This window comes from Peromyscus eremicus, chromosome 9 (assembly GCF_949786415.1).
Source record: "Peromyscus eremicus chromosome 9, PerEre_H2_v1, whole genome shotgun sequence".
NCBI lineage: Eukaryota > Metazoa > Chordata > Mammalia > Rodentia > Cricetidae > Peromyscus > Peromyscus eremicus.
The window spans coordinates 78,219,501-78,237,963 of NC_081425.1; the positions used below are offsets into that span (position 1 = coordinate 78,219,501).

An 18,463-nucleotide genomic window follows, 5' to 3' on the forward strand; every position below is an offset into this window, starting at 1 on the left:
TGACAGTTTTGAAAGTCCCCAGTGAGGACTGCAGCTAATGTAATTCTGTGATGTCTTTAACTTTATCAGCCATGATGTTAGGCATGTTCCTGTTCACTGCTCAGTCTAACAGTAGCCCAAAAGCTAGCTATTAGTATCCTTTTCTGGTGATCCCAAGTTATCAAAATCTGACCTCATGTCTTGTGTTCTTGCTTTTACTCCACACTTAAAATAATTGTTGCTAAATTTAGTAATGTGTGACTTTGAAATGGCTATCAAAGAATATAGGATTAGAAACCAGACACAACCAGAATCTAATTGAGGCTCTTTTCTAATTCTTTTCTACCGTGGGCATTTGTTTAATGAAATACCTCATTGCTGCACTACTAACCTGTGTCCTGCAGTGTTATTGGGAAATGTACTTTCAAACTTTGTTTTTTGTTTTGGATGTTTTGAGACAGGGTCTCACTGTGTAAACTAGGCCAGCTTGGAGTTTGCTATAATAGCCCAGGCTGGCCTCAAAATCTGTACCCTCTTGCTTTTATCTCCTGAGTGCTGAGATGATAGGTGTGTGTCACTATTTGTTCAATGCTTTTAAATTTTAAGACATTTTATAAGTGGAATATAGTCTTAGTCGTAAAAGCCTTAAAAAAAATTTCCTTAGGGAATGATGTCATCTGAAAAGAAAAGATATGCTTAAAACTTCACTTTATAGACAGGAAACAAACATCTAATTGCCTCATATTATAGTTGAAGGCACTAAAAATTAGATAATTTGTTCAAGTTCACATAAACATGTCTTGAACTAAATCCTAGATCTCTAGATATCTCACTTAAGCCTATCTTAGTTGGTGAATGCCTCATTAAATGCCCTTTTTAGTATAGCAGTCAACTCTTAAGACTTCCTAATTATTTTAAACAAAATCCTTTTTTTTTAAAGCTTAAAGTCTTGAATGATTTGGCTGAAAGTAGTCTGATTTTCATAATTTGTATTTTATTCTATCCACTGTTAGTGATGAAGGATTTATTTATGGCTTACAAAGCCAATTGTCCTTGGAGAACAACTGTTGTCCTTTGTTATGTGTATCAGACCCTAACTGGTCTTCATCTGGGCCATGATAGAGCATAGTTGATAGACCAACACTTTTGATACTCTTAATTGTTCCAATAGCAGTGTTAAAGCCTTAGTTAAGCTTAGGAGACTTAGTATTTTAAAGTTTTTTCTTTCTCTCTGCAGGAACTGCTTTCCCAATTGAAGTGATATGTCCTTGTTAGCTAGGGGTAGAGTCTAAGATAGAATGTAGACTTTGCCTACTGCTTTGTGTACTTTTTACTGAGTAACACTTTAAAAATTTCTCTGTGAACATTGCCTTGTCTTCATAACCTCAGTGTGCAGTCTGGTTTGAGGTTGTTTACAACTCCCAAGTTGTGCTAGGGAACCAAGTTTGTGGGACGCAGTGTGTGGGGCAGTGAGGGTATGTGCTGTGTAGTCTGAATGGTCAGGGTAGTTTGGCTGAGATTATTTTGGGACTCTGAGTATGACTGTGCCCGCCATCATCATCATTCTGGGCCACTGTGGGCTAAGCCCACACTGGAAAGTTCATGTGGGCTGTGGGTGGGGTCCTGGGGTGTTTTTCTCTTCAAGGCTCAGGACTTTTGAGGTACATCCAACAGAATCGTCCAAACCACTCAGACGGAGAGTATTATATAGAGACTAAAGTAGGGCTAAGATGGAATTTTGTTGAGATGGTTTCTTTGAAGCATTTCAGCAGAATTTTCAAATTCATTTTAGGACCTGTGGGTTCCCTCCCTCCCTCCATCCCTCCCTCCCTCCCTCCCTCCCTTCTTACCTCCCTCCCTCCCTTCTTACCTCCCTCCCTCCCTCCCTTCTCTTTCTTTGAAAGAATTTAAAAATTCAGATTACTAAATAAACTGCTGTGTTGTGAGGTTTCTTGGTGGCTCAAATAAGATTTGAAGACACACTGAAACCATTTCATTTATGAACTGTCTTGGAAAACTGAGCAGGAACCTTTTCCTTATGTGCCATGTTGTCAGCTGTTAATGCTCATATTTATAAATAGGTCATCTTTGTTTGAGAAAACACACAAGGTTTTCTAACTGCAAATCATTCCAGCCAGAGAAGCGCTACATTAAGCAGAACTGTCAGAGATAAAACTGGAACCAAGTGATAGTCGACTGTCCGAACGTTAACCCTTTCCTGCTGCATTTGTCTTGCAGCTATGTCTTTATCTCTGGTTGTTGCTTTTTAAAAATGCTCCAATAAAACATAAATGAAGTTGTCTTATAAGCCAGGTGACTACAAATCCCAGTTTGCCCAGAGCAGTGCTGGAAGATGCCTATTATCTTCACATAATTACTGGTAGTTTTTTATTTATTCTTGAAAGTGTTCCATTTGAATAGTAAATTATCTGGTCACCTCATGTATACAGTATAATCATATTGTCATAGCAATTCTTAGTTGTTGAAATGTTATTTGAAATAGGGCCATAAATAATAGACAAAAAACTCCCCCCCCCCCGTTTTTTTTGTCTACATCTGGGTGTTTCTCTTTGACCAAACATTTTTATATTAAAAGAGTTCTGAGTGTCTCAATGTAGTATATTGAACAAGAAAGCACATTATGTAAAGTTTAGAAGCATTTATTTGCTGTCTGATTTTTGGAAGGTTATATAATCTTGCTGAATCTTTTCCTAGGAATTCTTCCCTAGTCTTTTAAACAGAGATAATAATAACGCCTTCCCTATTATTGTTGAGTTGTGGGGTAAAAAGGAGCTCACATGGTGGAAGGAGAGAGCCTACTCCTGCAAATTGTCCTCTGACCCCCACACAAGTAGCATGCGTGCGCACACACTCACACACATTCACACAGAATAAATAAATATACAAAACCAGTTTTATATAGCTTAGAGGAATTTGCTATTTAGTGGAGCATTTACTATTTCTTAGAACTGTTTTACTGTCAGGAGAGCAGGGATATAATAGAGGAGCTGGAAATACATGCTGGAAATGAAGATTTGGGGGACCTGAGGTTGAAATACCAACATGTTTGTGGGTTGAAAAGAATGTCCCAATAGGAAATGAAACAAAACAGATAATACTGGTCAGAGATGAATTATTCTAGAATATGCAACCAAAGATAATTCTACCATTGAGCTACATTCCTGGTATAGCTGAGTATTGACAGTATAATTACTTGTGCAAACAGCACTCAGGTTTAGCTATAGGACATCTTTTGAGATGTTCCCTTTTACCCCTTTTCAATTAATCCTGTTCCCCTCACCACCCAGACAACTACTTGCGTAATTCTGTTACCATTGATTAATTTTACCTATTCTATAAATTCATATAAAGAGTCTTGTACAGTAAGGGTTACTTGGGTTTGCCTACTTTTGTTTATGATGATAATTTTGAATTAGGATATAAATGGAGGGGTTGTATAGCCAAGGGACACACATTATCCTTCTTAGTTTGCAATTTTTATGCCAAAGTATATATACTATAAAACCATAGATCCTGCATTCACTGTTTTTTGTTTTTATTTTTTTTGTTTTTCTTTCTCTCTCAGTGCTGGAGACAGAACCTTTGATATCACACACGCGACACATCTTTACGTGTTGAACCATCTCATCAGTCCCTCAATTTTTTGTTGGTGTGTGTATGATTTTTTTTTTTTGTTTTTGTTTTTTTTGTTTTTTGAGACAGGGTTTCTCCATGTAGTTTTGGTGCCTGTCCTGGCCTTGAACTCAGAGATCCGCCTGGCTCTGCCTCCCGAGTGCTGGTATTAAAGGCGTGCGCCACCGCCGCCCAGCCCCTGTATGATTACTTTGACACATGGTTTTACCATGTAACCTAGGCTAGAATTACAATTTCATTCATTATTTTATCATGTCAGTCCTTTTATATTTACAAAGACTAGCTTTATGGCCTAGACAGTGGTCTGTTTTGGTGAATGTTGCATTTGATTTTGAACTCTTTAATTTCATTCATTAATGTGTATGTGTCTTCATGCATGCACATGTGAGTGTGTGTGCTCATGTGCATGTGTTATGTGCATGCGTGGAGACCAAAGGTAGATACTGTGTGTGTTCCTCTATTTCTCTCCATCTTATTTTTTGAAGTGGGTTCCTTACTGAACCTGCAGCTTGCCATTTTGACTGGACTGGTCAGTGAGCCCCCAGGATCCTTATGTTTCTGTCTCCCAGTGTTGGGAATCCAAAGGTGGGTCTCAGCACCTATCTTTTATGTGGTTTCCCTCCTCTGCTTAAACATTTATGTGCTTGTGTGTGTCCCTGTTTGTATGTAAACACATGTGCCATGGTGAGAATGTAGCAGTCAGAGGAAATCCCAAGGGAATTGGCTCTGTCCCTTTACCATAGGGGTCCTGGATATTGAACTCGTTAGGCTTGGAAGCAAGGGCCTTAACCAACTGAGCCACCTTGCCAGCCAGTCTTTTATGAGGTCAGGTCCTCATGCTTGCGTAGCATGCAAGCATTTAACTACCGAGTCATCTCCCTAGCCTCATTCAATAATATTTTGAGTGGAAACCTCATGCTGCAGTTGTTTAATTTAGCATTTTATAAATACAAATTATGTCCATTTGTTTTAATTATTTTAAAGTTATGATTCATATAGCATAAGATAAATTTAAACTGGACAGTTCAGTGCTTCCGTTAAACTTACAGGGTTGAATAACTATCATTGCAGTATAATTTTAAAACATTTTTATCGATTTAAAATGAAGCATCGTAACTGTTAGCAGTTACTTTCCACCTATTCTACATCACCAACCATCCTTTGGCAACCGTGAAATCTACTTTTTTTTGCCTCTGTGAATTCTTGTTCTGATGTGTCATGAGCACAGTCATGTAATGTAGGTTCATCCTTGTCACATCAGATTATCAGTATTTCATTCCTTCTTATGTTTGAATACTTTTTGGTGTGTAAATATATTTTGTTTACCCAGCTATATGGGTTATTTTCACTGTGGCTACTATGAGTAATAGTACTGTAAGCGTCCATGTGTAAGTTTTTGTTTTGCCATATGTTTGTTTCTCCTAGGAAGGGATACAGCTTCATAGGATAATTTTATGTTACTTTGTGAGCAAGAATCCCTGGAAAAAAGCTGACAACAAAGGCTGACTGACTCATTAGAACTTTAATGATGTGGAAATGAAGGAATGTTGCCAAATCCAGAGCCAAATTATCCTGGGCCATCTTTAAACCACTTAATAACCATTTATTACTTTCCTCTGTATGTGACCTAATATTTTTGTGACCATTAGAGAAATCTTTTGGAATGTATAAACAGATCTGAGGCCTATAGTTGAGATTTCCCAGTTTTTCTGATGTTTCTACCAATGTATTCAGAAAGTATCTTTATGATTTATGATTTTCTTTGTTCTATTATTATAAAACTTCATGGAACTGTTACCATGTTGGAACATGGTATTTGGGGGAACTATTCCTGGGCATAATCACTCCCATTTGGCTTTAGAATAAACCGTTTCTTTTTGTCCTGTTGAGGTGAAAGCAGCCTTCCTCCACTCTCTCCAGTTTTCTTCCTTCTCCATTGCTTCCTCCTCCTCTTTCAGAAGCTACTAAACTGTTTCCCAATGTGGCTGCATCATTTTACATTTCCAACAGCAAGGCCTGAGGATTCTAGTTTCTGCGCATTCTTGTTACTACTCGCTACTGTTTCCCAGTCTACTTAGAGATACCATGTGCTTGTTGAGGCACATCCTAAACACCCAGCCACGCTCACAGCTACCGACGCTTTCCTTGTGCTTGAGCAGCCTAGGCAGAGGTGGTTGAGCCTTCACTTGTCTTCCTTGAACATGCTCACAGCAATTGCAGGAACATTCTGGATGTCCCAAACCCTCTGTGGACATTGATTTCTCACACTTTTCCTTTTATGTTTTTGGTTAGCTTGTTTGTTCCAACTGCTTCAAGAAGCTGGAATGTTAAACAATTGCAGCTGGTTGTTTTTGACAGATACTCTTGGGGAAAACTCTTAGCACAGGGCAAGCTCAAGATCAGGTCAAATAACGGGAGGCCTTGAGATTGGAGCTGTCAGTAAGCTGAAAAGATAGCAGTTCTCTGAAATGGCGCTTTGAAAGAGCACCAACACATTTCTCACCTTTCCAGGGGCCGCCTGCCGCCTGGGTTTAGTGTTTGAGGGTTATTTCTTTTCAGATTTACTGTGGAACTGGGGAGAGGCAGATAGGAATAGTGTCTCCCTTTGATTTCTATTGCTGTAATAAAGGCGATACTGAAGCAACTTGGAGAGGAAAGGGTTTATTTCAGCGTACCGTTCCAGATCACAGTCCATCATCAAAGGAAGGTAGCTCAAGAACTCAAGCAGGGGAGGACTCTGGGGGCAGGAACCCAAGCAGAGGCCATGAAGCAATGCTGCTTGTTGGCCCTCTCCTCCAGGCTTGTTCAGCTTGATAAAATAAATATAAATAAATATAAAATAAAATAAATAGTTTATTTATTTTATGTGCATTTGTGTTTTGCCTGCGTGTGTGTCTGTGTGAGGATGTCAGATCCCTGGAACTGGAGTTACAGACAGCTGTGAGCTGCCATGTGGGTGCTGGGAATTGAACCTGGGTCCTCTGGAAGAGCAGCCAGTGCTCTTAACTACTGAGCCATCTCTCCAGCCCCCTAGTTTGCTTTCTTATACAACCTAGGACTACCTGCTCAGGATGTGCCGCTCCCCAACCCCCATGAGCTAGGCCCTTCCACATCAATCATTAATCAAGAAAATAACCTACTAACTTGTCTACAGGCAATCTGATGGGGGCGTTTTCTCAATTGAGGTTCTTCTTCCTAGATAACTCTAGCTGTGTCGAGTTGACAAAATCTGAGCAGCACAGTGTTTGAATCACCTTTTGGAGCTGTATATGTATTTTCTTCAGATTTGGAGGTCTGGAATCTAATTATTTAAAGATGAGGCAGTTTTGCAGTCTGAACATATTTATTAAAACATTAAGCTGGGTGTGTGGTCCATGCCTGAAATCCCTGTCCTCCAGAGGCCTGGCCATAAGTTACAGGGCAGCCTAGACAACACAGCAAGTCCCTGGCTCAAACAAACAAATGTAGCAAACATGTCATACTTCAGTAGTCTGTCCAAAAGAGATAATGAGACAAATGTTCACTTATGGAGTTGCTTTGTCAGTCAGGCCAGACCCTGGGAGGAGATTCTAGCGTGGCTTCATTCATTGTGGGCAATACTTTAGATGCACACACCCCTCTTCTGAGCTGACTGTCAGCCTTCTACTTAGGCAACTTTTTTCTGCAACACATGTGTATGTTTAGGGGCTGGAGGGATGATGATTCAGGAGTTAAGAGCTCTTACTGATCAGTTCAGTTCCCAGCACTCACACTGGGCCTGTAACTCCAGCTCCAGGAGATCTGGCACCCCTTTCTTGCCTCTGTGGGCACTTGAACGTGAGTGTACACACACACACACACACACACACACACACACACACACACACACTCACGGACACACAGTGTAAATAAGAATAAAATAAAATCTTAAAAAATACATGTATGTTCAGATTTCAGCCTCTTAGGGTCATCTTTTGCTCTCCTCATATACCAGCTGTTGGAAGAGTACTCAGCTCATCAAGGTTTCCTAGTAACTATCTTCCAACATTATATCTGGAATGAGATGAGCTTCCATAGCCTCTTCTACATTTGGCTGAAACAGTTTTGATATGTAAAACCACAAACTTATTCTCCAGAAGAAATCTGTTGTCAAAGATAATCTCCAAGGGGACTGACTGGTCTGGCCACCCATTCTCAAAGAGCTAATTAAAACAGCCAAACTTAAAATGGAAAGCAGGAAAAGGAGATTTACTCAATGTGGCTGTGTTGGGAAGAGGAACAAAGAGATTCAGCCCAGCCCCCATATCTGTCATCAGAATCCTGGAGTGAGATTCAAGTTTAAACAGAAAGCCAAGGATTTGCACATCTGTATAGTAACAGTCAAGGTGTCTGCTCTTCACTCTCAATCTGGAAGGTGGTCTGTGGAGCTGTTGGGGGTGACATATCCTTTCTTGTCTGGAGCCTTTTCCTTCTCCCAACATGAGATTCCTGGGGAGATTCCCATTTCTTTGGGGTCCATTGTTTCAATAGTCTGATAGTCAGATTGAGAGACACAAGTGTCCCTTTATTTATGACAGGCCTGTTACCATATTGGCCTCAAACTCCCTGTGTAGCTAAAGCTGACCTAGAATTCCTTATCCTCTTGCCTCACCTCTCAAGTGGTAGTGGTGGGATTATAGGTGTGGGTAACCATGCCCGACTCTTATCCTTTTTAAAAATAAATATTGTTGCCATGGATGGTGGTGTATACCTTTTTTTTTTTTCTTTCTTTCTTTTTTTTTTTTTTCTCCGAGACAGGGTTTCTCTGTGTAGCTTTGGAGCCCTTCCTGGAACTTGCTTTGTAGCCCAGGCTGGCCTCAAACTCACAGAGATCCACCTGCCTCCGCCTCCCAAGTGCTGGGATTAAAGGCGTGCGTCACTACTGCCCAACTTGGTGTACACCTTTAATTGTAGCACTCCAGAGACAGAGGCAGGTGGAACTGTGAGTTTGAGGCCAGCCTGGTCTACAGAACAGCCAGGGCCACACAGAGAAACCCTGTCTTGAAACCCTCACACCAGAAAACAAAAAGTGATTTCATTTGTGGCCTTCTTTGTTCTATTACTATAAAAACCTCAGAAAATTTGGAACATGGAACTTGGTGTAGCCTAAATCCATATATGTTCCTGATATGCTCTCTCATATTTCACTCCAGAGTAGACCATTGAGGAACCACTCTGCCTCCAGCTTAGGCTTAAAAGCCATTTTATAGTAAAGACAAACTAAGTTCATTCCTGTTTATAATTAAATCTCTTTCTCAAGGATTGAGCAGTGCCCTATCTGTAACCTTAACTACAAATGGTTCTGTTCTGCATATTCCAGGAATGACAGTCATGTCTTTGTTTCAAAAAGCTGTAACATCTTGCAACCCTACTGATGATGACTACCTTGTTATGCCCACCTTGCAACCTTGTCTTTTTTTCTGGAGGGACGAACTTGTTATACTTATGTTCTGCTCCTGTAACCCTGCCTATTTTGCGCACTGAATCCCCCATTTGGGAAACCCCTACCCCTATAAAAGCCTTGTCTTCCTCACATCCAGTGCTGACCTCTCAAACCTCTCCTTAGGTGGAGGCAACCCGTGTACACAAATAAAAAAGCTTGCTGTAATTAATTGCTTGCTTTAATTAACTTAGCCATGATGATTTGGGTCGGTGGTCCCCCCCCTTTTTTTTAATATTACAAATAAATCTGTTATTGTGAGTGGTCAGGGGACACAAAGCTCCTGAGGAGTTCCCATAATCTTTTAGGGACTTCAGTTTAGGCCAAACTGAGATTTGTAGCTTCATTGTGGAAAAGAACTGGCTAGTTGGAGCCTAATAAAGACATTTTTAATATAAACTTAAAAGTGAAGGTTAAGAGAAAGAGAGGCACTCAGAAGAAAAAGCAAGTCATACTCAAGTGTGGGTATATGCTTCCTGAAGGATAGTAGGGGAAAGTAAGATACCCAATTGTAGGTATGGCTTCTAAATGGAGAGGCAAGATTACATGGAGGGTATACACAGCTAGTATACCGTTTTCATGGCTTTCAAGTTATACCTCAAAAGGCTGTTAAGAAACATTCCCTCCTAGCCCTCTTTTGATAAGTGAGATAAGTGAGATGGCCCCACAGATGCCTTGGATGGAATTACAGTCTGATAAGGTTAAAGCACCCAGGAGCCACTAGGGTTGCACAATGAGTGTGGTAATTTCCTTCCCCTGTAAATACAGTTTCTGATGAGATTCCTAGGAAATTTCATACTTGCAGCAGGGGTAGGAGAAGAGTCTTGAATGGTTAGTGATTTAGTTAGTATTTGTGCTGTGGAATTCTTGCTTCTCTGCTGGTAGGAAGCTTTAACTGGATTCTAGGGTGAGAGGCTCCCTTTCCTCTGCATACCCTCAATTTCCCCTGCCTTTCTATCCTGCTTCATTATGAACATGAACATTTAAGTGTAGGGGTCTGTGTGTGTGTGTAGTTCATCTTTTGTTTCTCTAGGGTGCATTTCTGATTGTGGAATTCTTACTTATGTTTGTGCCTGGCTGTTTTGTCAACTGCTGAAAGAGAGGTGTTAAAACCAACTAAGATTGTGTGTTTAGAGCTGGGACATAGCTCAGTGATAGAGCCCATACTTAGTATATATGCAAGGTCTTGGGCTCCTTGGTACTATAGGAGTTGGAGAAATTGTGTTTTTTTTTCTGCCCTGCCAAGTGTTTTGAGCTATTTTATTTGGTGCATATATACTTTGTATTGTTATGTTTCTTGATGAAATAAACTGTTAACTTTTATGAAATATCTGGTATCCCTTATCTGTAGATCTCCATATTTTAAAGTGTACTTTATCTGATAGTAATATAGCAACCACAAGTCATGTTTCCTATGACTAGTGATTTTATGGCATATCTTTCCCCAAATCATTTCACACTTTCCATGTTCTTAAATATAAAACTTTTATATAAGTGTAGTATATATATATTTATATATAAGTATAATATATATACATGTATATATTATACTTAATATTTAAAGTATATTTCTAAGTGGAATATATAGGCTGAATTTATATATTAGTGTGTATCTCTACACTTGAATAGTTACAATGCAATTATCTTTGCTTATATATAGATGAAGAGAGAGAGAGAGAGAGGGTCTCACTGTATAGCACTGGCCACATAGAGAACTCTCTTTGTAGATCAGGCAGACTTGAACTCATAGAGATCTCCCTGTTCAAGTGCTAGTATATCATGTTTTACCTATCAGGATTGCTTTTCTCTTAAATAGGTACTTTTATTTAAAAGTTAGGTGTGTGATCCTAGGATAGTCATACACATCTTTAACTGCAGTGTGGGTCAGCCATAGTTTCTGGGTTAGACAAGACTATTTTGTTATATTTGATAGAAAACAAGAATAAATGCTTTTTTTGGGGGGGAGGGGTGGTTTGAGACAGGGTTTCTCTGTGTAGCTTTGGAGCCTGTCCTGGAACTTGCTCTGTAGACCAGGCTGGCCTCGAACTCAAAGAGATCCTCTTGTCTCTGCCTCCCAAGTGCTGGGATTAAAGGCATGTGCCACCACCGCCCAGCGAATAAATGCTTATTTATATAGCATTTTTTTTTTTTATGTTGGATGTCACATGAATTAGTGTTTCTATAGCTGTGATAAAACACCATGACCACAAGCAACTTGGGGAGGAAAGGGTTTATTTTATCTCACATATCATGATCACAGTCCATCACTGAAGGAACTTGGGTCAGGAACTCATGAGAGGCCATGGAGGAGTGCTCCTTACTGGCTTGCTTCTCATGGCTTGCTCAGCTTGCTTTCTTGAAAAGAGCACTCAGAACTACCAGCTCAGGGGTGGCAGTGCCCACAGTGAGCCGGGCCCTCCCACATCAATCATTACTCAAGAGAATGTGCTAAGAAAATGTTCCATGGGCTTGTCCACAGGCCAGTTTGGTGGGAACATTTTCACAGTTAAGAGTCTTGATATTTTGCCTGCGTGGATGTGTGTACACCTTATGCATACTGTGCCTATAGAGGCCAGTAGAGGATGTTGGGTACTCAGCAAGTGAATACTCCGGAAGTGTTGTTACAGATGGTTGTGAGCCACTGTGTGGATGCTGGGAACTGAGTCCAATTCCTTTGCATGAGCAAGACTTGTTCTTCACCACTGAGCCATCTCACTAGCCCAAAAATCTTTTTTTTCTAAATAGCTTTGTGCTACCTCTAAAATACTGTTCTACAGCTAATTGGCAAATCAGAGGTTTAATTAAACTAGGATGTTAGGCTTATGTTCAAGTGAAGTTATATTCATTTTCATATTTGTGTTTTCTAATTTCTTTTTTCTTTTTCTTTTTTAGTGAAAATGTGCTATTTGGAATGGGAAATCCTCTTCTTGACATTTCTGCTGTAGTAGACAAAGATTTCCTGGATAAGTAAGTATGAAATACTTCATGTATATAGCATCTTAACATCCCTGAAGAGAGAACTGACTAAACTGTGGAATTGGGCTGGTAGGTTGGGTCAGTGGGTAAAGATATACTCCCTGCCCAGGCTGACAACCCGAGTTTGATCCCAGGTACCTACTTGGTGGAAGGAGAAAACTAATTCCTGTAAATTGTACTCTGACCTCCACACACGCATGTGTGGCATGTGCACTTGCACATGCATGCACACATAATACACACAATCAAGAAATGAATAGATAAATGCAAAAAGACTACTAATAACAAAAACACTGTAGAATAGAATTTACCATATAACACCTTTAGTTGGAGGAAAACTCAGGAAATTGAAATATATTAGTTCACTGTTATTTGAGTAATTCACAGTTCACCACAGGGTTTTTTTTTTGTGTGTGTGTGGGTGGGGGAGATGGGGAGGATATATTTTGTTCATTCCTAGTACTTTTTTCAGTTAAAATTTATCATATAGTAGGTATGGTGGCAATAATTCCAGTATTCAGAAGACAGAGTCAGGAGGACCATTCACGTTTGAGGCAAACACAATAGGTTTGAGATTAGCCTGAGTTGTGTGAGACAATGTCTGAAAACAAAAAGAAGCCACACAAACTGGTGCTGATACAGCTGCATTTCCACATGCTGGAGACTAATACTGAGACCTTACTTCACACTCTATACGAAAGTTAACTCAATAGGGAACAAAAACCTAAACTTAAGAACTAAAGCTATAAAAATCTTAGAAACAGGAGTAAATCTCTGTCTTCGATTTAGCCCTAGATTATTAAATTCAATGTTAGTAAAAGAACAAGCAATACGAGAAAAAATAAGATGGACCTTATGAAAATAGGAAACTTTTCAACATCAGAGGACACTATCCAGAAATTGAGATCTGGGTTGTAGTTGGATGGTAGAGTGCTTGCCTAGCATGTATAAGGCTCTGGGTTCACACTGCGCGCACACACACACACACACACACACACACACACACACACACACACAATCAAGGCAACCCACAGGATAGGAGCAATTCTTATAAGGGTCTGGCATCTGGTATTTAGAGCAGTGGTTCTCAACCTTCTTTTTTTTTTTTTGGTTTTTTGAGACAGGGTTTCTCTGTGTAGCTTTGCGCCTTTCCTGGAACTCACTTGGTAGCCCAGGCTGGCCTCGAACTCACAGAGATCCTCCTGGCTCTGCCTCCCGAGTGCTGGGATTAAAGGCGTGCGCCACCACCGCCCGGCTGGTTCTCAACCTTCTAAGGCTGCGACCCTTTAATACAATTTCTCATGTTGTGATGACCCCCAACCACATAATGATTTCATTGCTATTTTATAACTGTAATTTTGCTATTGTTATGAATCATAATGTAAATATCTGATACACAGGATATCTGATATGAGACCCCCAAATGGGTTGAAACCCACAGGTTGTGAACCACAGATTTGATTAAAAGGTTTTATAGCTAAAAAGCCAAACCAGGGTCAGTAGATGGCTTATCAGGTAATGGCATTTGTCACCAGGCCTGACATCATGAGTTCAGTCCCTGGACCCTAGATGATAAAAGGAAACCCACTCTTCCAATTTGTCTTCTGAATTCTGTCTCTGTCTCTGTCTCTGTCTGTCTCTGATGGAGACACTTCCTTAAGAGAGGCCCCTCACCCCAGGTGACTCAAGTTTGTGTCAAGTTGACGAAAACTAGCCAGCATATTGCTCCATTCCTTTTCATCCAGATATAAATAGAATGTAGGTTAGGAAAATGTGTAACTGCTTCAAAACTTGTTCATTTTAGTTTTAATTATTGTATTAATTTGCATTGATCTACTTTTTGAAAGAAAAGCTTGATTTTCTTCTTGACTAGGTTTTCAAAACCTTTCAAGTATCAAAATCTATTTTGTGTGTGTATGTGTGGAAGGCCAGAGTTCATGTTGGGTGTCTTCTTTATTGTTCTCCACTTATTTTTTGAAACAGGCTTTCACTGAACCTGGCACTTCATTTTATGTAGGTGTGTTGGCCAGTAAGTCCCTAGAACCCACCCCTCTACCTCCCTATGCTGTTGATACAGATATGCGCCTTTGTGCTTGGCTTCTTTGTGGGTGCTGGGCATCTGAATTCAGGTTTACTCACTGAGCAATTTTCCTAAGCCCAGTACTTCAGTTCTTGAATTGGAAAGTTGCTAGTTTGCCTAGAGTTGATCTGTTTTCAGAATATAATCAGCATTGTTGTAGTTTAGAAATATGAATAGGGAAAAATGGAATATTTACATACTTACCATACAATTTTCTGAAATATCCTCAGTTTATTTTCTTATTATAAATGTAGTTTTTCCTCTGAACTACAGAGAACAAAATAAGGATCTTTAATTGAAAATAAAAACAGAATTAAGTTAATTAGGTTAGATTATCCAATTTGGCAAAATATCAGAACTGAAAACTAATAGGCTTATTTGTGATAAGAAACATGCTACCAGAAAGATCTTCTGTGGCATACAGAAGAGACAGTGTGGGTATGGGGGAAATACGGAATATGTACACACCTGCACATGAGCAGTGGTCTAATATGGAGAGTAACGGAAGAGAATGTATTAATAGGATGGGGAAGGGAAGGATTATATAAGGTCGGTTTAGTAGATAAAAGTCACAAAGGAGGAAGGAGAGAGCTAATGGAATGGTGATTGGAAGAAAGTGACATCATTAGAAGTGAAAATACCCTGTCTTAGTTAGACTAGTTGAAGAAATGTATATTTTCTCAGAGATCTAAATCTTTTTGACTGGGAAGTTGGTAGGCAGAGAAAGCATACATGAAATATGGTGTTTAATTCTAAAGTTGATTGTAAATTTTACACAATCAGTACAAATTATTTATAAATGAATAATTCGTATAAATAAACATACATTATAAATGGATATGTGGTCAGCTTGAGTGTGAAAAAAATCATGGATGTCAAGTGAGATTGTATACATATAATTGTTTGGTTCTAAGACTGCCAGTATAAGTCTCACACACACTAGATAAAGGCTCTACCATTAAGGTGTATCTCCAGACCCTGCCCTGTCTTGTATTGTCTTTCTTCCTGTCTGTCTGTCTTTCTTTCTGATAAAGTCTTGGTATATAGTCCTGGCTGTCCTGCAATCTGTTATATTGACTAGATTGGCCTTGAGCTTGTGGTGATATGGCTTCTGTAGTGCTTGGATTTTTGTTGTAACTATGCCTTTCTCCCTGTCTCAGTTAATTGTTTTCTTTTCTAAGGCAGGGGCTTAGCTCTGCCCCAGAGTGAAGTAGAAATTGCTCCATAGCCCAGGCTGACTTCAAACTTGCTTCATAGCACAGGTTGACCTCAAACTCCTGGTGTCTTCCTACATCAGCCTCCTGAGTGCTGTGGTTACAGACGCACACCACCATGTTTGGTTTGTTCAGTGCTAGGAATCAAACTGAGGTCTTTGTGCATGTTCTCAACCAAGCCACACCCCCAGATGGCAGTGTAGGTTTTATTACAGAATTGTATTTTTCTCTTCATGAGTGTACATTTTCTGTGAGGTTTATTTTAGTAGTACTGATTGTAGTCACAAAAGAATCCCTGAAGTCCTAAAAGATCAAAGTTCTTTCTTGAGACTTGACTTCTCTCATATAGCCTTGACTGGCCTAGAATTCACTGTGTAGACCAGGCTGGCCTCCAACTCATAGAAATCTGTCTGCCTGCCTCTGCCTCCCGAGTGGTGGGATCAAAGGTGAGCGACACCATGTCTAGTGATCAAAGTTCTCAGGCTAAAATCCTGAAGTCTAAAAGTTTACCAAAGCACAGTGCTAAAGATTAAAATCTCAGGGTTTTAAGTCTGGAGAGCACGCTGAGCAATTGAAAGACACTTGCTGATGCAGAGACGTCTCCAGTATTACAAAACATCACAGAGTAAAACTATTAGAGACTGGACCATTGAAGATAATAGCCTTTAGTTTTTGCACTAATGGGCATTGAACCTAGAAGCCTCACACATGGCAGGCAAGTGCTCTACCACTGAGACACAGCCCATAGCCCGGATTTAAAAAAACAAAACAAAACAAAAAAAAAGAACCCCTCAGGAGGCAGGGACAGATGGAGCTCTGAGTTTGGGGCTAGCCTGGTCTACAGAGTTCCATGATGGCTACACAGAGAAACCCTGCCTCCAAAAAAAAAAAAAAATTAAATTAAAAAAGTCTATTTATTTATTGTGTGTGTCTCTTCTTATACATGCCATGGAATGTGCATGGAGGTCAGAGGACAACTTGCGGAGTAGGTTCTGTTTCCACCCTGTGTGTCTTTGGGATTGATCAAGTGTGTAGTTTCTTGGCAAATGCCCTTATCCGCCCAGCCATGTGCCATCCTCTCTTCATAGACTCTTATGTTCCTACTGCTTCTGTCGGGAAAACCAGGTGTTTTGCCTTGTCTAATGGATGTCAATTTCAAAACTACCTCTGCTGTTTGATTTTTAAAATGTGTGACGTTCTTGCTCCAGGTGGATCTGGAAATGGTAGAAGGTATTTGCACGTTTATGTATTCATGGCTTTCCAGAAAAGTCAAAACACTTTGTAAATTTTCATTTGAAGATTTAGTACACTTAGTGAAATTTTGAAAATGGTCATCAATATGTGAAAAGAATCTATTTTCAACAAAAGGAAAAGTATGAGAAAAGAAAGAAAGAAAATGGGAGTTTAATTGGTCATTTCCCTCTCCCGCTTGACAGCTCATCTTTCTGTTTTTCTCCGCCTTCTAATTATCTGCTTTTCCTTCCTTGGCATTTTCTTCTGGTTTAGCTTTACGAGGAGCAGGTGGTGTTTTATTCACCATGCTCTCCACCCACTCCCTCAGGAAGTGCCTCTCCACGGTGTGCACAATGCACGGGTCTTAGACATATTTTGCTGATAGTCTGAAGCTTACTCACTTTGCAGGGAATGTAGGAATATGTATTTAGACTGTTATCAGAGATGGAGATAAAGCTGAGCAGGACCAAGCAGGCACTGACTTGAGCATGACTACAGAGAACTATTACCCCTTATTTAAAACTTTTAGCATTATTTTTCTTATAATTCAGTGTGCTTTCTATTCATCTCCATATCATTTCTGGCACTGGAATTAAATTACATAAAGAATTTTAGAAATTTAGAATTTGTTACATGCAGTTTTTCAAAATTCACTCCAGAAGTGTGATATCACAGCATTGACTTAGCATGTAATCATGTGCATGTGTGTGAAACTACTGAGACTTCCTCAGTAAAGGAGGAGATGTCTTATTTGTATATCTGCATTTGTAAAAGGGAACGTTTCTCAAGATCTCATTTCTTTCGGTTGTTGTTATGAAATGGTTATTCATCAACATGTTGTTTTGGTTGAGACTAGATCTCAGTTAGAGCCTGGCCTCAATTAGTGATCCTTCTGCCTTAGCTTTCTGAATGCTGAGATTACAGGCATGTGTCACCATGCCTAGCTCATAGATTTTAGGAAATATTTAGTGTGGAGTAAGGGGGAAGGAGAGAGAGAGAGAGAGAGAGAGAGAGAGGGACGGAGGGAGAGGTAGAATGGGCATGTACAGGGGCTGGAGAGATGGCTCAATTCCCAGCAACCACATCGAGGCTCACAACTATCTGTAATGAGATCTTGTGCTCTCTTCTTACATAAAGGTGTACATGCAGGCAGAACACTGTATACATAATAAATAAATCTTTAAAAAAAAGATATAGGAGTAAAATTTAGAATCCAAGGCTTCTAGGCCTATCCTTTAAAAAAAAAAAAAAAAAAGAATGGGCTTGTACAGCTTTCAGGAGTTGATTCTCTCCTTTGGCCATGTAGGCTCCTGGCATTGAACTTGGGTCCACAGACTTGGTGGCAAGTGTCTTTATCTGCTGAGCTGTCTTGTGTCTACCCGCTTTCCCCTCGGAGATTTTGATTATCTCATCAGTCTTAGACTGTCTTTCATAGTAGTTCATATTACTGGAGTTACAATGAGCTGAGTCTATACAATTATTAGCCTTAGTTAAAAGTTTTTCTTTTGGCCTATTTACTTATGAATGTCGTTTATCTGCTCACTGCTATAACTTTGCTGTCATTGTTAGTATACGTGGATTGCTTTTGCTGCAGATACCTGTGCCATTATTGCCTATTTTATTGTATAATTTGGCTTGTGAAGTGTTCTGTCATGTTTTTGTTTTCCAAATCCACCTTCAAAAATGTAAGTGAATGTCCTCTAAAAACAAGACCCACTAAAAGTAATTATAGAAAGTAGACTCAGGAGAAAAACTGAGCTTATTAGCAGGAGATGGGAACGAAATCTCAAGTGTGTGAGTTCATGACAAGAGCTTGACATTTATATCAGACCCGTCAGAGATGTATAGTGAAATAAGGTCTAACAGAGT

At 39.7% G+C, this 18,463-nt stretch overlaps 1 protein-coding gene across 2 annotated transcripts in view; it reads left to right on the forward strand.

Annotated features, from left to right (window-relative positions):
* The window catches only part of Adk (adenosine kinase), a 408,688-nt gene that overhangs the window by 28,327 nt on the left and 361,898 nt on the right, over positions 1–18,463 (forward strand). For both annotated transcript variants that reach the window (XM_059273845.1, XM_059273846.1), the window contains exon 2: positions 11,984–12,058. In XM_059273845.1, the coding sequence (XP_059129828.1) occupies positions 11,984–12,058 (75 nt within the window). The remainder of the gene's footprint in view (positions 1–11,983; positions 12,059–18,463) is intronic.